Source organism: Marmota flaviventris, chromosome 10, assembly GCF_047511675.1.
Source record: "Marmota flaviventris isolate mMarFla1 chromosome 10, mMarFla1.hap1, whole genome shotgun sequence".
Classification (NCBI taxonomy): Eukaryota; Metazoa; Chordata; class Mammalia; order Rodentia; family Sciuridae; genus Marmota; species Marmota flaviventris.
In genome coordinates, this window is record NC_092507.1 from 43,331,580 (window position 1) to 43,349,927 (window position 18,348).

The 18,348-nt window shown below is 52.4% G+C and overlaps 2 protein-coding genes across 5 annotated transcripts in view; one reads left to right on the forward strand and one right to left on the reverse strand.

The window, feature by feature from the left end:
- Acot11 (acyl-CoA thioesterase 11) overlaps positions 1-4,248 on the forward strand; it is a 45,496-nt gene extending 41,248 nt beyond the window's left edge. For all 4 annotated transcript variants that reach the window (XM_071617871.1, XM_071617872.1, XM_071617873.1 and 1 more), the window contains exons 14-16: positions 1,414-1,545; positions 2,136-2,262; positions 3,110-4,248. In XM_071617871.1, the coding sequence (XP_071473972.1) occupies positions 1,414-1,545; positions 2,136-2,262; positions 3,110-3,265 (415 nt within the window). In that variant the 3' untranslated portion in view covers positions 3,266-4,248. The remainder of the gene's footprint in view (positions 1-1,413; positions 1,546-2,135; positions 2,263-3,109) is intronic.
- Fam151a (family with sequence similarity 151 member A) lies at positions 3,358-16,991 on the reverse strand. The gene is made up of 8 exons (XM_027944959.3): positions 16,879-16,991; positions 15,064-15,212; positions 9,572-9,724; positions 8,344-8,503; positions 6,227-6,451; positions 5,331-5,470; positions 4,523-4,666; positions 3,358-4,065 (listed from the first exon to the last, which is right to left on the reverse strand). Exons 1-8 carry the CDS (start codon positions 16,989-16,991, stop codon positions 3,392-3,394), a joined length of 1,758 nt encoding a protein of 585 aa, XP_027800760.2. The 3' UTR covers positions 3,358-3,391.
- Positions 16,992-18,348: the final 1,357 nt, after the last annotated feature.

Below are 18,348 nucleotides of genomic sequence, written 5' to 3' on the forward strand. Positions count from 1 at the left end.
CTTTTTGAAAAAGGAAGGTGAGAAAAAGACTTAGAACTCCTAGTGCAGGGCTCCTGGGAGAGGCAAGAGTGCCTGATTTTTTATATATCTTCTTGAATTTAGTCAGGGAAGATAAATATTTTTTAGGAAAATAGCCAAAATGTCAGTGCTCAATATAGGAAAGTTAATGTTTAAACTTGTGTTTTCTTCAAGACCCTCAAAGCATTTTCTGTTATGCGAACACCCTAGGTCTGGGGTCTTTGGTCACCTCTCCAATGGCTTATGTGAGGAGCCTCCATAAGGAGGGTCTGTGTGTCTGGCAATACAGGGTACTGTCATTTGGCAAGTTGATTTTTTGTTTTCTTGATGCTGGGGGCCAAACCCAGGGCCTCATGCATGCTAGGCAAATGCTTTACCACTGAGCCATACATATCACAGTTGACTTAAGACAAGTTTGCTTTCCCCTTCCTACCTGGTCTGCCTGCCCCGGTCTGGCCTGCTTGGCAGCATCGAACCTACTGAAGATCTCTTCACAGGAAGGGTAGTGCTGCTCTAAAGAGCCCAGGCCTGTGGGGTGCACTCTGGGAGACTGAGAGTTGGTGGGTGGTGGATGTGGGGAGGTGGGGTGTTGGAGGAGGTGGGCTAGTGATCATATGGAATCTTGATACTTGATGGCCTCTGGCATCCCTTGAAGGTAAAGAGAATCTCCAGCCTGTTTCCCTTTCCCCTGACCACAGCTACCCCACTCCCAAGACAGCCTCCCAGTGTAGGGGGAGAGCCAGGGAGGTGGCTGGTCTGGACATGGCTGTACATATCTGTGTGGTTCTCCTCGTGTGCTGATGTGAGCCTGCGTGCATGTACCTGGGTATGTGTGTGCCGTGTGTGTCTGGGATTACGGTTCTCTGTCTGGAGGCTGAAATCCCAGCCCTGTGTCCCTCTTAGCTCTACAGTTAGGGACAGGTGATTGCCCTGTCTCAGCCCCTCGTCTATAACGTGGGGATTCTGAGGGTGCCCACTGCACAGGGCTGTGCCAGAGACATAATATGCATGTAGCCCTGAAAATAGTACCTGGCACACAGTGGGTACACACTAAAAATAAACCACAACTACCAAGCCTTCACACCTCTGTGGGACATACAGATGTACACAGATGCGTGTTCAGTTATCTACCCGTGTCTGTCACGTGTGAATGGGTTTATACGTGGCTTTGTCCCTGTGTATTTGCTTGTGTGTCTGTGTGAATGTGCCTGTGCCTGCATGTGTCCTTGGCTGGGCCTTCAGGCCCTCTGTCTGGGTCCTGCTGACTAGTGCAGGGAAAGAAGTCTCCATCACAGACGGTGCTGAGGGTGGCTGTGGCATGTGGGGCCCAGCAGACCCACTGTCCCATGGGAGCGGGTGTGGCTCCCTGGGCCCTGAGCTCTGGCCTCCCCCCAGGAGCGTGGAACTAGTGCAACAGGTGGACGAGGATGATGCCATCTACCACATCATCAGCCCTGCCCTTGGTCGTGATGCCAAGCCCCAGGACTTTGTGATCCTGGCCTCACGGCGCAAGCCTTGTGACAATGGGTAGGTGCCTACCTTCTGGGGATGCAATAAGGTGGCCAGCTGGGGAGGCCTCATCCCCCTCCCTGGGGAGGGAGCCTCATCCTGGAGTTAGACTCTGCTTCCCATTGGTTGTGGGATCCCAGGCCCCACTAGATTTTTCTGGGCTGCCATGGTTTTACTGTGGGGACGGTGGGAAATGGAAGCTCACACTTCATCTTGAGTCACCTGTGCCCTAAAGCAGGGCCCTCTGTGGCCTGGGTGGCCAAGGCTGCCACACTCAAGGCCCTGGACAAGGCACTTCTCACACGTACTCCTTGGACCCTCCTCTTTGTGACTGGAGGGCCATGAGCCTGTCAGCTCTGCCACTGGTGGGGAGGCCAAGATAGTGGTGTCCCTTCTGTCTAGACAGGGACAGGAGGATGAATAAAATCACATGCGGCTCTCCCCCTGCCTGTCCACAGTGGAGGGACTTTTCCAGGCGACCCCCCAGCGGGTGGTGTAGCTGCCTCTTCTCCCCAGCCTGGCCTGGAGCCAAAGCTCAGGCTTGGGGGATGGGGTGGACCCTCCCTTCTGTGGCTGATCTCTGCCCCCTCCGCTTCCCTCCACTCCAGGGACCCCTACGTCATTGCGATGAGGTCAGTCACGCTGCCCACGCACTGCGAGACACCAGAGTACCGTCGTGCCGAGACCCTCTGCTCAGGCTTCTGCCTCTGGCGCGAGGGGGACCAGTTGACCAAGGTGAGGCCTGGCGTCCAACAGCATTTTTTTGAACTCTACTGAGCTCAGTGCTGCTGGGCTAGGACAAGTCCAGACCTGGGTCCCCTTCCAGCATCCTCCCTCTCCCAACCTGGGGGAGCCTCAGAGTATCGGAGGCTGAAAAGGAGGCTGCATTAAGATCTGATGGGTGCGACTAAATGAGAGCCTGGAGAAAGCTCAGGATGCCGACAGCAGAAGGCTGGGTTCTGATCTAAAAATTCATCTCATTATTTATTTACTTGTATACTTCTTGTCTGGGAAGGCTTTATATGGCTCTGAGGCCCATAAAACTCAGCAAGGCAGTCCGCGTTAATTGAAAAGGTGGGGAGGAGGCTGAGAAAGGGGGGACTTGAGCTCCCACACCAGCTTCCAGCTCCTGTGGGGCCCTGCAGCTCCAGTCTGGTGAGCCTCAGCCAGTGTTGGCTACATCAGCACACTTGAGCCAACAGGCTGGGGGTGGGGGCCATGTTCCAGGCCAAAGTCCAACGTTTCTCTGCAGCCCCAGAGCACCTTTATTTAAGGGGGATTCTGTAGGAGGTTCTGGAGACCTAGCCCCTTCCCTGAACGCCACATAACTGAGGGAAAAGATGCCCAATGACAGTACAGTGTGTGGTGACTGGCAGCCAGGGTTGTCAGCACCCTGAGGAGGGTTAGGGGAAACCGGCTGGAGAAGGTCACGCCTATCAACTGACCTTCAAGACTCCACGGAGCTGGGCTGTATCTGCTGCTCTCCCAGAAGGCGACTCTCCCCACCCCTGCCTCATGCCCAGGGGTGGGCCATGCCCCTCACCCTTCTCTGCTTCCCTGAGCATGGCTTCCTGCTCTGCAGGTGTCCTACTACAACCAGGTCAGCCCGGACTTCCTCAACTACGTGACCACCAACGTGTCCGGCCTCTCCTCGGAGTTCTACACCACCTTCAAGGCTTGCGAACGTTTCCTCCTGGACAATCGCAATGACCTGGCCCCCAGCCTCCAGACCCTCTAGGCTCCCCTCCAGCTGCCCCCAAGGACTCTCGTGCCGTGCGAGGAGGAAGGCAGAGGCATTTATTCCTCCTGCCTCCTGCAGGGAAGCTTGGACCTAGGAGTTGGCTGGCCCGGCACCACTGGGCGGTCAGTTTCTGCCAACATCTGCCCACGAGTCCTTGTGGTACCCCTGGGGGGGCCTGCAGTAGACTCTGGTCCTGTCCACCCCGCTGGCTGCCAGCAGCCCTGCCCACACAGCTGTACAGCTGCTCCCAGTGGGGCTGTGCTGCACTGTGACGGTGGCCCCGGGGGAGGCTGCCAGCAGCCTGGCCACAGCTCCCACCATGCTCTGGTCCAGTGGCCCGGCTTGCAGCTGGAAGGACACAGGTTGCCAGAGTCCCTGGCAGAGCTCCAGCATATCCATGAGCAGCCGCTCCCCATAGCCACTGCCTAGCACCTCCTCGGGCCAGCTGGGTGCCACGGTCACATGGGGGAATACCTCAGCCACAGCCTTAAGGAACTCTTTGCCAGCCGTGTGGCCAGGGACCACAAAACTCCCATATGAGATTGTGGCCCCGACCCACACAGGCCGAGGCAGGTGGCCAAGGGCTGAGAGGTGTGCCAGGATGGCCAGGGACGGACGGAGGGCTGCGGGCTCTACTATGTGCACGTGGAGGCCCCAGCGCCCAGGGCGCGTGGCCAGCTGCAGCAGGCATGACTCCAGTGTCAGGGCAGCGCTGCCTGGGGCACGGACGATGGGCACAGGGTCCCCGGCTGCAGTTCCCTGGAGACCAACGTCCAGCAGGATCACGCCTTCTCTGTCTGGAAGAGGCAACCATGGCTGGTCTCAGGTTCCCAAGGGAGCCAGAATCTCTTGTTAAAAGGGCACGGGGTGGGGTGGGGGTGTGGCTATGGGGACGGCCTTGCCTCTCTGGAATCCTCTAACCTTGTTCTGGGTTTCAGTTGTGGTGCCTGGTACTTGTCAAGACTAAAGTGATAAGCTGCCAGCTCAGCTCTTGGCCTTTACTTGTGACATAGACCTGGGGCAGATGCCGGCTCCTCCTATAGCATCATGTGACTGAGGACTCAAGAGTGCTGGTCTGAAGGCCAGGAAGCCAGTGCTCTTGAGACTACCCCACTCCCCCGGCCCCACCCTACTTTGTATACAGTGTGTGGCTTACATGGGCCCATGTTGCCATGGTAACCGAGGTCCAAGGTCCACTGGCAAAGGACACCCTTGCAGGTCAGCTAGGGGTACCAGGGCTGTAGACAGACTTACCAGGGAGCGTGATCACTGCTGTTCTGCCATTGCCTTGCACTTCTGGAAGCAGCCACTCCACGCCCAGACCATCACCCGCGGGTGGCTGGAGAACAGGGATCAGGCTACTGCCGGTGTAGTACATTCGCTTCCTTGTGGCATTCACTGTGGGGTCCAAAATTGTTGAGATGAAGTGGCGACCATTCAGAGTGCCTTCTATATGCTCCGATTCTACCTTATTCCAAGACTCTTGCTGTCATCTCCCCGCTTTGATAGACTAGGAGAAGTGATTTGCCCAAGGTCCTTCAGCAGTTACTGGATTGGAACTGGATGGAACCAGAGCTAGCTGTACCCACAGCTAGTATCCTCCCCCTCACTTAGGTAGCTCCCACAGTGGGGATGTGGACTCTGATGGGACCCCCTGTGACCACTCAGCTGCAGGGTCAAGGGAGCAAATATGCACAGTAGCATCTGGATTATTAAGTCTCACCCACAGAGAGACTGTGCTACATGGAAAGTCTACAGGGTTGGAATTTGCTGAGTTCTGATAAGAGCTCTGCCTTGTTAAGATCTGATGACATATAAACTCTGTAACTGTTTACACCTGTTTCCCTACCTATAAATTGGAACTCCAGCTTCATGAATATGACACTTAAATAGAATGCCATCCCGGGCGGGGCTAAGTTGCAATAGCAGAATCTCTCCTCCTATTCCACCCAGGATCTTCCCCTTCTGATGTTCCTTCCCCCCAGCTCTGCTCCAGGGCCCACCCAGGGGCTGCCCTATGCAGAATCCAACCCACACCACCCTCCCCAGGCTCCTTCCTTACAGGCCTGCTGCTTGAACTGTGACAGGACAGGCTCAAAGAGGTCATAGTAGACTTGGTGGGTGGCGGTGTTGTCCCGGATGTAGAGGAGATCATCCACTGACACGGGGTCGGAGGCGCCCTGCCACAGTGTCAGGCTGTACCTGGGCCCAGACAGCTGGCTCAGTGCCAGTCTGGGCCCAGCAAGACCCTCGGCCCCCCTCCTGTGCTCAGAACCAGAGGCTGGCTGGGCCCAAGGGTGGGGCATCAGTCCTCCAGTGTCACACAGCCCCTCCTCCCTGAGCACTGCCCATTCCTGGGGGTAACTGCAAGCCAAAGTCTGGAAGGACAGAGGAGCTGTCCACTCAGAGTACCTATTTTCAAGCTCTGCCTTAGGAAAGGGACAAGGACAGAGGGCAAGGTGTGGGGAGGTCAAGTGTGAAGAGGGAAGTGGGCCACCTTGGGATTTTTGTGGGGAAGGGCTGAGAAAGGGAGGGTTGGGCGGCTGAGAGCTGGTTGCAGGGTAGGGTGGGGGGGGTCCCTTAAGCCCTATAGGGCTATTCTGGGCAGAGGTTGTAGGTATAATCTCTGCAGCCGCAGGGGCATAGGTGGCCTATGGGAGGAAGCTGCCGGGAGATGGATTCTGTCTCATCTCAGAATAAACATTTGTTAACAGGCAGACAGTTACCCACCAATGGAAACCTGCCCTCCCCACCCCCAGGAAGTAGTGAGCAGCCCGTCACCAGAGGTATACAAATAAAAGACAGGGACATTGTAGGTGTGAGCACCAGTAGGGTTGGACAAGATGATCTTTAGGACTTTCTAGCCTAAAGGTCGGGATCAGGGATCTTCCCCCGGCACCTAATCCCAGAGGTGGGTTTGAAACCAGCAGGGGCGTGAGAGCAGCTGTGGGGTTTCACCTTTCTGACTGGCCCAGCAGCCAGCTGAAGTGGGGCCAGGCAGCCCGCACCATGACAGCCCGCACAGGGAAGGTGACCCTCTGTGGCAGCGCTCCCACCAGCTCCTGCATCTTCTCCACCATGGCTTGAGTGTAGGTGCTGTTTGGGAACAGGGGCATATAGAGGGTGGTCCAGCCTGGAGACAAGGTGGCTTGAGGATACTTCTCCTGGACCAGTGCCAGGAACCTGCAGAGAAGGGAGACACTGGTCTTTCAGAGCCACGCTGGTCCTGTCCTCTTCTCTTGTGTCCTCATCGCAGCGAGAGGAAGTGGCGGGGCCTGTTGAGTCTGTGACAGGAGGGCGGCTGCAGAGCCTGAAGAACAGAGTGACTTGTTCACAGACCCACAAGTGGGGCACGCACTCTGGGGCCAGGGAAGTCTGGGTTCAGGCCCTGACTCTGACCTGGGGCTGGTCAACCTCTGATTCTCAAATAACAGCATCACTTCCGAAAAGGAAGGGCTTCTTCTTCTCTGTACTCGGGATTGAACCCAGGGGCTCTCCATCAATCATCTACATCTCCTTTCCTTTTTAATTTAATTTTGTATTTTCAGCTAGGGTCTCACTAAGTTGCCAAGGCTGGCCTCGAGTTTGTGATACTCCTGGCTTAGCTTCCTGAGCTTCTGGGATTATAGGCATATGTCACCACACCTGGCAAATTTCAGACTTAATTTTTTTTTCAAATTTTGCTTTTAAGCCAGGTGTGGTGACACACGCCTGTAATCTCAGAGACTGGGAGGTTGAGGCAGGAAGATCGTGAGTTCAAAGCCAGCCTCAGGGGGCTGGGGTTGTGGCTCAGCGGTAGAGTGCTGGCCTAGTATGTGTAGAACGCTGGGTTCGATCCTCAGCGCCACATAAAAATAAAATGAAAGTACTGTGTTGAACTACAACTAAAAAAAAAAAAATATATTAAAAAAAATCCCAGCCTCAGAAACTTAGTGAGGCCTCAGGAATTTAATTATACCCTGTCTCCAAATAAAATATAAAAAGGACTGGGATGTGGCTCAGTGGTGAAGTGTCCCTGGGTTCAATCCCTGGTACAAAAAAAAAAAAAAAAAATGCTCTTATGCAAATTTTAACATGCAAACAATCCTTCCCCCCCACATCATGAGTAAAATCAACACTCCAAGAAGACTAACCATATTTCTCTTGGTCCATTGACTACATTTTCAAACTGCTACTTTCCAAGTGTCCCAGTTGGAGACACACATGAACGTTGGATGGATGGTCTGATGAACAGATGGGGTGAGAAAGAAATGGAAGGTAAAGAGCATGGAGCTTAGAACGACAAAGGCCTAGGTTTGAATCTCTGCTCTGCTACTAATAGATGTAGGCAGATCATTTAACTTCCATAAGATAGTTCCTATATTTGTAAACCCAAGGCAATAGCACCTACCTCATTCTCATTACAAGCGTTAAGTGGTATTCTTCAAGTAAAGTGCTTAAAACAGTGCCTGGGAAGCACAATAAACATTCAACAAGCTGAGCCTCAATTTCTGTGATTTTTTTTCACATCTGTAGAATGGGGAGGAAAACCCACTCCTCACCTAGCAGTGCTGCCTGCTTAAGGACCAAGTTAAGGACATCCCTTCCTTCCATACAAACCTCCTTTGCAACCCACTGCACACTCTGCAGCTGGTGTCCCAGGGCTGTTAGTGGAAGGATGTGCAGGGGGACTGGGATGGAGCCAATGTTTTAGACTTTTCTTGCAGCCAAGTCCTGAGCTTGGCCCTGTCTGCCCCCCGGGAGTCCACAGTGGGGGTGAAAACCTGTGAACAGTGATCACCCAATGAGATTGGGGCTGTGTTAGGAAGAAATTTGGGAACTGTGGGCCCCAGAGGAAGCCTCTTAGCAGCCTGGGAAGTCAGGTATGTTTCTGGAGATGTTAGTAACTGGGCAGAAGTTCTTCCAAAAAGGGGGAAAGGCACTCAAGACAAAAGGAACAGCATATGCAAAGACTCAGGTGAGATTACATGGTGGACTGAAGGCAGACTCAAGGAAGGTTCGCTAAGTTCTCCTTCCATGCTAGGTGTTGATGGAAGAGGGCTGGGTGCAGCTGGGGCAGAGAAGTGAACACTTACTGGGTGGCATTGACCTCAATTGGGAGGGGCACATTGGGGCCCCTTAGAATGTCAGCATTGAGCCACACGGGCCTCTGGACTTTTCCGGCTTCTGTCAGCTGTTGCAGGAGGTCCAGGGAGGGGCCCACGGCCTTGAGGCTCTTGAAGTCCAGTTTGATACCTGTGGGGAGGAGGCAAGGGCTTGGGGAACTGGAAGATGTGACTCTAGTGGCTGAGCCAGCAGGTAGGGTGTGTGTGATGGAGGTTCGGGAAGGTGGGAAGACAGGGCAGATGGTGGCTGGGTGTGAGGACTGAACAGAGCCAACCCAGAGAAGCGCTCGCCTCGAGAGCAGTGAGTCCCACCCGCTGTGGGGCGGAAGCAGAGGCCAGCTAAGGGCCTGGGCATGGGGATTCCTGGACAGGCTCAGAGGCTCCTGAACTACCAGGGCCTGCAGGGAAGTGGTGTGGCCGCCAGGAGGGGGTGTTTGAGGGAGCATCTAGGCACAGTCAGGCAATGCAAATGGAAGCCCATCTCATTCAGGGTGGTGCGGAGGTGGGGCTGGAAAATTAGAAAAGATATTGAAAGCCAGGCCAAGACAATGGGGAGCCATTGAGGGTCAAAGCAGGAAATGTTATGAAAATACTGGCCTTTTGGAATGGTCACAGTGTATGTGTGTGTGTGTGTGTGTGTGTGTGTGAGAGAGAGAGAGAGAGAGAGAGAGAGAGAGAGAGAGAGAGAGCACGTGCACATGAGCACTCAGTAGGCAAGGGAAGGCCAGAGGGGCTGAGTTTGGGACAGGAGCCAGTGAGGAAGGAGGTCCAGGAGAGGGATGACGGGGCTGGGGCTGGAGATCGAATTCGCAGATGCAGCAGCTGAGTGGAGGGTGGGGGAGAGGGAGACACTAGGAGGGTGCCTGGGTTCTGAGGGTACCTGATACTGTGACATGGGGGCAGGTGTGAAGTTTAGCTCTGAACATCTTGCATCCAGTATTGTGGATACAGGAGGGGACGCCCTGAACACAAGGGGCACTTTGTAGTTTGCTCTGCACTGCTCTGGCACCTCATCTCACCCGTGTGTCCAGGAGAGGACACCTGGACATGCACCTTTACTTCCCCACCTCACCCGGTCTTCACTGAGCCTGCGTGTCTGGCACACTGGGAAGGAAGTCAGGGTGGTGAGCAACTGGTGAGGACCTCTCCCCAGGACCAGAGAGCTGGGGTGCTGAAGCGGGGTCCAGGGTGCACATACCCTTCAGGGAAGAGGCTAGCACCGTCTCCAGCCACTGCTGCAGGGTGTTGTCACTGTAGATGGCAGGGGGATGGGCCATGATGGGGACCCCTGTCTCATTCGCGGTATTGAGCCCATGGACAGTAACATCTGCCTCCAAGACCATGGCGTTGCCTGTTTCAGGGTCAGAACACAATTCAGTTTTTAAAAACATTTTTTCTCATCATAAGGGCATTATACATTTGTTATAGAACATTTGAAAATACAGAAAAACAGCAGAGGGAAATAGCCACATTTCCATCATAGTTCATGTTTTAATGGATTTTCTTTCATTTTTGCCTATGGGTAATTTTTGCAAAGTTGAAAACTACCTTGCATTTATAATTTTTTTTCTTGCAACATTATGAGACATTTTCACAATCTTCTTTACATCTCATTAAAACAAAACTGGATACAGTGGTGCACACCTGTAATTCCAGAGCCTCGTGAGGTTGAGGCAAGAGCATTACAAGTTGGAGGTCAGCCTGAGCAACTTAGAAAGCTCAGAAACTTAGAGAGGCCCTAAGCAACTTGGTGAGACTGTTTCAAAATAAAAATGAACAAATAGAAAGGGCTGTGGATGTAGCTCAGTAGGAAAACACCACTGGGTTAATCCCTAGTTCCAAAAAAAAAAAAAAAAAAGTAACAACAAAACTAGTCAAAATACCTTGTTGAGGGTATTCACTATGATATGATTTACCATCCCCCCACCCTTGAATCATTTTGATTGTTTCTAATTTTTTGCCAAGATTTTCTGATCCCTCCTAATAGGATCTGAGTGCAGGCCAAAACAGGATAAAACAGGATATATATATATCTGGTATAAACACACACACACACACCTATGTACAAACACACACATATATATAAATACCAGATACTTAAATATATATGATTGAACCTGGGTCCTCAAAAATGCTAGGCAAGCACCAGTGAGCTACAGCCCAATAAAGGATCATTTACAAGACCATATTATCAAGTTACGTTCCAGAGAGGCTGTTCTGCTTCATATTTCCACCTAGTGAACAGGGATGGCCTCCCTCACCTACATACCTATCAGCACTGAGCATTGTTATTTTTATCTTTTAATTTCACAAGATAAACTCCATCAGGAGAATGTCCCTGTCTTTGAGAGTTCATCTAGTAGGGGCTCAGGCCTTTCTAAAAGTCTCTGAAGACCATGCAAGGGGTGCTTGAGTTTGGGAAGTGTAGTGGACTGAGGGGGGATTCAAGTCCAGCTTCCACAATATCACAGGCAACTAATGTTGGCAGGGGCCTTTCTCCAGTGTACTGAGCCTGACTGCTTTTGATCCCTCTAGCATGGCTCCAAGCCTCTTCTCTCTCTCTTTTTTAATATTTATTTTTTTCCTTAGTTGTAGTTGGACACAATACTTTTATTTAATTTATTGTATGTGGTGCTGAGGATTAAAACCAGGGCCTTGCACATGCTCTGCAAGCACTCTACCACTGAGCCACAACCCCAGCCCTCCAAGCCTCTTCTCTACAGAGTGTTCTAAACACCTACCTGACCACATCATCATCCTGATAAAAAACAAATTAAAAAACTCACTAAAAATCCACCCATATTCCTGAGATTCAGATCCAAATTCTGTAAGGTCATCTTTACAGCCTTCATGACCAGACCCTGACAACATTTTCCAGTTTCATCTCAGTTCTCTTTCCCTCCCTCTTGCCTTGGGTTCCAGCCACTCCACTTTTTCCAACTTTAACGTGCACAGAAATCATCCAGGAACTGTTAAAATGTAGGTTCTGATCAGTGGATGTGGGGCAGCACCAAGATTCTGCATCTCTAATGTGCTCCCCAAAGAGGTCCATGCTGCTGGTCCCTGGACCACACTTTGAGTGGCAAGACTCTAGCTTGTCTTGTCTTTCCCATCTCTGGGTTCTTAGGTGTGGCTGCTACCTTGCAACCCTCTTCCCTCCACACCTCTCACCCAGGGTGGGGAGAAAACATCACTTCCTCAGGGAGCCCCAGTCTGCTTCATGCTGTCAGGAAAGCCACCTTCTCCTTTGCGTGCTCAGCCAGGGCGGTGCTCTTGCTCACCTGGTGCCAGCCATCCTGAGTATCACTTCTGTGACAACAGGGTCTGGGTGGGAACTGACCATCCCTCGAATTCCTGGTGCCTAGAGGGAACCAGGACTAAGAAAGTGCTTCAAAGATGGGTGTTGAATGATGGGCTGAGTCATTAATGGCAAAGTCAAGAACAGCCTTGCCAGGCCCAGGCTGATGCTAGAGGTCACCCAACGCCCTGGAGAATTTCAGCAGATTTGTCTAAACCAGGTGTCTAGGTTTCTAGGATGGAGGTCACTGACCATGGGCTGCTGCCAGCACTTCTTACATCAGCCCATTCCATCCTTGAGTTATACCTCGTGCTTCGAGGTGGCTGGGACCCTGCTGCTCTCATTAGTGAGAGGGGACGAGCTTCCCTGCTCCAGAACACAAGATATGGCCACAGAGCTGATTAGGATCCGTGAAGGGCTTTGTGAGTGTTGTGAAGATGGACTTTGTGACTGAAACACAAAGTCCTTTTGTATCTTAACTTTTGGCCACTTGGGAATGCAGTGAGACGGGTCAAAGGTTTTGGGGCTCCATGAGGCCTAGGGAAGCCAGGCCCAAGGTGCACCTGGTAGATAAGAGGGTAGCTTCAGAGGTGAGCACCGAGGTCCCTCCCCTATTTCACTGGGGCTAGTTCTGGCCTGGTGAAAGTAGAGGTGGGGGAGCCATGTTTCTGCATCCCAGTGACCTTCCCTTGAGACCCCAGGAGCATCTTAAAGACAGCCCATGGCTGACTCATTTCTCGTTCTTCTTCCTGGGTCGGGTCCACACAAATACTCAGCAGATGGGACAAAGTACTGGTGGAAATTCCACTCTGAACCTAATTGGCCTCCTCGTAATCACTACCTGGACCAGCTTCTTCCTGAGAAATCTTCTCCCTTAAAAATTGTTTCATGGCTGGGAGCGGTGACATACCTCTTGTAATCCCAGCGGCCCAGGAGGCTGAGGCAGGAGGATGACTACTTCAAAGTCAGCCTTAGCAAAAGTGAGGCACTAAGCAACTCAATGAGACCCTGTCTCTAAATGAAATACAAAATAGGGCTGGGGATGTGCCCCTGAGTTCAATCCCTGGTATCCTCCCCCCACCAAAAAAAAAAAAAAAAAAAAAGTTGGGTCATGCTTTCCAAGGGCTGTCTTGCTTGGGGAGTGGGAACAAAAAGGGACAAGAGAGACGAGGGCAGGATGGGGTTCCTGTGGCCACAGTAGGAGCCCGGGTCCTCAGGGGGTTGCCATCAGAGTGAAGGATGCTGCTCTCCAAAGGGAAAGGGACCTGCAGTTCCCAAGTCCTTCACCTACCCTCCCTGGGCCAGGAGGGTTAGGCATTGAGGAGGGACAGCATGGTGGCTGGGGGTGCAGACCCCCAATCCATACCACTGCCTTCCAGCCCCAGCCCTCACACTGGCCAGCTGTGGAACCCTGGGCAGTTTCTCTGACCCCTGAGCTGGTTACCTCATCTATAAGAATTAAGTAGTAAAACGCCCCTGGTTAGTGTTCACCAAGTGTTAATTATTATTTGCACAGAGTAGCTCACTTACCTAAGGTAACCTGGGACCCCCTGGTTTATTTCTGTTGCTCAGCATAATTCCCAATCCTGACCTCGTTCGAAGCCAAACGTGCCCTGGCTTGGATGATAAATGATCACCTTACGGGTTTACACTGTACAGAGTGGGGAGCTTAGCTGTAAACTAGCTAAGTCACTTGTCTCAAATCACTCTGCTGATAAATGGCCAAGGGAAAATTAGAGCCCACTTCTGCCTGCCTTCCGGGTCTCCTCTCCACACAGATGACCAGTTACATTCAAGATGGTTTCACCAGCCCACCTCTATAGCAGCGCCCCTTTAGGAAGGCAATACCCTCCTCCAGAGGTCTACCGCAGGGACCTGGCAGAATCCTCAGGAGGAGAGGAGACCTGGGGTCTTCTCTGGACCCCCAGAGCTAGGCTAAGGGGAGCCTGTGCAGTTCCCTGCTGGTGGCAGGGCCTGCTTGGGGCGCTTGGCTATCTTCTCAACTAAGGTCCTGCCTTGGTGGGGCCTTGATGGTTCCTACCAGTGTCAGGGCTGAGCTGGGAAGAACCTGGGGGTGGCAGGTCCTTCTTTCATTCCCTCAGTATTTTTCTCCTTGGATGAGTACTTCTCTGGCTTGGATCTCTGTCAGGGCAGAGGGCTCTTTGTCCTCCTAGTCACCAAGGTCTAGCAATTAGCCTCCGGGACAGAGAAGATCTGGGAGCAGCCACAAACTTCCCCACCCAGCCTGCCTCATCTGGAAAGTCCTCCCTACCCACCTCTCCTCATTCATTCATTCATCAAGCATTTCCCAGGCTTTAATCTTAAGCCCACAGGTGTGGGGAGCCTGCAGGCATTAGAGGCTGGCTCCAGGCCTCACTCTGCTTCAGACCCACTGTGTGACCTTGGATAAGACCTTCTCCCACTCTGCACCCCAGTTTCCTCATCTGAAATTGGAAGGTTTTTCTTGGGCCACAGTTCTCAAAGTGCAGTCCTGCGTCCAGCAGCATAAACCTCACCTGGGAACTTGTGGGAGAGGCAACTTCTCGGGCCCCACCCTAGAACCACTAGTCAGAAACCCCGGGGGTCGGGTTGGCACCCTGTGTCTTCTGAAGCGGGCTCAAGTCTGAGGACCATCGACTTCATCTCTTACAGCTTAGAGCACCAGCACTTCGACGAACATTTTCTATTGAGCTTCCCAAATGTCCTGAAGGACAGAGAGTGTTTCCTCGTTGACCCAGGGATCAAGCACAGTACAGTGGCTTGGGTATGCCCTGTGGGGCTGCCGCCCCGGGCTCCTCCACTCCCTAACCACTTTCTGACAGCACAGCCTAGAGTGAGTCCATGACTTCTCTGAGCCTCCATTTTTCTTCTATAAAATGGTGCCCATGAAGAGGGCTGCACAGTGTTCCCTGGAGAACCCCTGTGTGATGTGGATATGTGGGTCCCACCTGAGTGGCAGCTGACTGGTCACCCATAATCATTTTGCATCTGAGACTCAGAGGAGTCACATAAGCTGCTCAAGTGTTCACCATTCATTTTAGTAGCTCCAGAATTCCAATTCAGATCTCTGGCTTCCTTAGACCTTGAGGGCAAAGGCCTCCTTAGGAGGACAGTGGGCGTCTGACAGGCCAAGGGACAGAGGGCAGTGGTGACTTTGGAATCAGACGTCTGCTCCGAATCCCAGGCTTGGAGCTCATCAGCTGCACTACCTGGAGCCAGTTCCTCAGTGTCCAGGGCCCCACTTCCCCAGGTGGAGTATGACAAGAACACAAAGATGGCCATTCTAAGGCCGCAGTGACCACGGCTTCTCGGCCGCCCTTCTGCCCTCCTCCTCTCCTCCACCGCACCCCCCCCCCCCCCGGGGCTGCCCCAGTTCTGGCAACTGGACTTACTGCTCAGGGCAGCCTTCATCTCTTCCTGGCTGTTGGCTGCGTGGTACCAGGTGACTGACAGGCCATCCCGGTGACTGATCTGCCCCAGGCTCAGCAGGTACTCCAGCATGTCCGCGTTGGGGCGGCAGATGTCCTGCTCACAGCCTGGAGTGAATGCCAGGAGCTGTTACTGTCCATCCTAGCCTCAGCCCAAGGTACTTACCTGTCACCCCAACCCTCCCTGGACTCCCACCATGTGCTGCAGGGGACTGTGAGGCACACGGTCCCTGGTGCTGCCAGAGAGGGAAAGGCACAGGATTCTGGGGCCATGGAGGCTCTGGTGCTGCCTGGGGCAGAGAGAGGGAGGTCACAGAGAAGGGGACATTCAAGGGATCTTGAAGGATGGATGTATGTTTGACAGAAAATGGGGAAAGAACAGACAGAAAGAACAACAGACATGAAGGCTCGGCCACGGGAAAGCATGGTTGTTTAAACGAATGGCCCCTGGCCTGCTACAGATGGAGACAGGCCAGGCAAGGCTGGAGAAGAGGGCTACAGGCAGGTGGTGAAAGGTCTTAGATGCCAGCAAAGGAGTGGGGTGGGTCCTGGGGGCAGGGAGTGAGTGGGTTGTTTAGAACAAGGTGGCTGGCTCAATCCCTCTCCTGGGTCTATACCCAAAGGACTTAAAAACAGCATATTACAGGGACACAGCCACATCCATGTTTATAGCAGCACAATTCACAATGGCTAAACTGTGGAGCCAACCTAGATGCCCTTCAATGGATGAACGGATAAAAAAATGTGGCCTATATACACAATGGGATACTACTCAGCAATAAAAGAGAATAAAATCATGCATTTGCAGGTAAATGGATGCAGTTAGAGAAGATAATGCTAAGTGAAGTTAGCCAATCCCAAAAAACCAAATGTCGAATGTTTTCTTTGATATAAGGAGGCTGATTCATAGTGGGATAGACAGCAGGAGCATGGGAGGAATAGACAAACTCTAGATAGGGCAGAGGGGTGGGAGGGGAAGGGAGGGGTCATGGGGTAATTAATGATGGTGGAATGTGATGATCATTATTTATCCAAAGTGCATGTATGAAGACATGAATTGGTGTGAATATACTATGTATACAACCAGAGATATGAAAAATTGAGCTCTATATGTGTAATAAGAGTTGTAATGCATTCTGCTGTCATATATAAATTAAAAGAAAAAAGAAAAAGCTCGCTGGCTGCAGAGAGGGACAGGTACTGGCAAGAGAAAGCTAGTGGCAGAGGGACTTCGTAGGAAGGGGAGGCCACTGCAGGGTCCAGGAGATCAGAGGTCTCAGAGGCGGGGCTGCGGGGAGGGTAGAGGGTGGAAGGCAGAGCCCTCAAGGTTCAGGAGCCGGGCATAGGCACCAGGCTCAGGGAATGTGGAGGCTCCCCCAGGTTCACCAAGAAAGGGATAAGGAGAGGGAGGGAGACAGGGAGAGGCTGAGTTCAGCCCAGACTGTTGAGTTTGAGGAGCCCACAAAATTCCCAAGAGGGAGTACCCATCTGAGGGCAAAGGAGGGAGGTCTGGGCCGAAGGCTGAGGTTTGGTGGTCTTCAGGCAACTGACCAGGGGAAAGAAAATCAGTGGGACCCTCCACTGGGGTTGAAGTCTTGGTAGGGTTGGGGTATGGAAGAGGCAGCTAGAGCTGTGGGTGGGGGTGAGTCTAGTTGGAATAAGGGACAGGAAAAGATCTGATCAGCTGTTGGTAGGAGAGCCTTGGTGGGAACAAGGAAGGACAGCAATGGGGAGACCAACTGTGTGGCTGCAGGATGACTCTTACCTGATCGAGTGCCCCGCTGTAGGGTGAAGCCCAGCACCATCCCAATGGTGAACAGCAGAGCCACACTGGCACTGCCGGCAAGGACCCACTTGGTCTGATGCTCCGAGCAGCTCTTCCTGCAGGCCATGCTGACCCTTTCTAGAGAGTGTTCCCTTCCCTACTCCTCACAGCCCAGAGTCCCTGAGACTCCCCACAGCTGGGATTGGGTGGGGGGCAGGAGATCCAACAGCACCTAATGCTCCTCCAGACTTGGCCGGCTCCTGCAGTCCTGGATGTCCCAGCCTGGAGACAGCTCCTTAAGTCCCTCCTCCCTCCCCGCCCTCCTCCTCTTCCCCTCACCCTCCCTGCATCTTAACAGGTCAAGCAGAAAATCCTGCCACCCCCCAAATGACCTTTGAGCACAATAATAGGTAATGAAGGACATGGCCTGGGCCCCCACCCCTGCCTGTGGCTCCTGCCTGGGGGTTGGAAGGCCAGAGATCTAGTCCAGCTCAACCTTGTTTCCTGGTGGTCTGGGGCAAACATCTGCCCTGCTCCTGGCCTCATTCTGTCCCTGTGGTGATTCGTAATGGCCTTTTCTCTTCTAACTCTAGGACTTTCTGCCCTGCCCCAGAAAATCCCTGGGTCAGGGAAGGGTTTGTCTTGGACAAGGAGAGATTAAATCTGCCCAAGTGACATAATTTTCCTTTTATCTAAGATTACAGCTGGTGGATTGAACTGGGATCAAAACTGATAGTTCTGCAGGACACTCCTGCACCTTCCTGCATGGAAGTCCATGGGCAGTGGGCTGGGTCCCCTTCTCTTGCAGAGGGAGCTCTAGGGGCTCCAGGATGCGAAGCAAATTTAGAGACTGCCCCTATTTCAGGGACCCTGGAACTTAAACGAATCCAGGAGTTACCTGTAATGAGCATGCACAGGCTTCAGAGTGCAGAGGCTGATAAAGAAATCCAGCAGGGGGCACTTGGTGACTGATTAGTGAGTGGGTTAGGAGCAAGGAGTCTGAGCTGGTCTGGTTCGCATTTTTTCTGCTTTCATTACTACAAACAGTAACAAAATATATTATTCATTGATATCCTATAAAGTATTTCGCATCTTTATTATTTATTTATTTATTTATTGGGTACAGGGGATTGAACTCAGGGGCACTCGACCACTGAGCCACATCCCCAGCCCTATTTTGTATTTTATTTAGAGACAGGGTCTCACTGAATTGCTTAGCGTCTTGCTTTTGCTGAGGCTGGCTTTGAACTCTCAATTCTCCTGCCTCAGCCTCCCAAGCCACTGGGATTACAGGCGTGCACTGCTACACCCAGCTCACATCTTTATTTCATATACTAATTGTGTAAGAAATGGAATATAGTGTTTAGCTTTAATTGGGATGTAAGATCTAATCATAGCCATTTTGAAATCCAATTGTAACCATTTTGACTACAGCCCTTCCCTTTACCCGCCCTATTTTTACAATGAGCCAATCACATAGATTG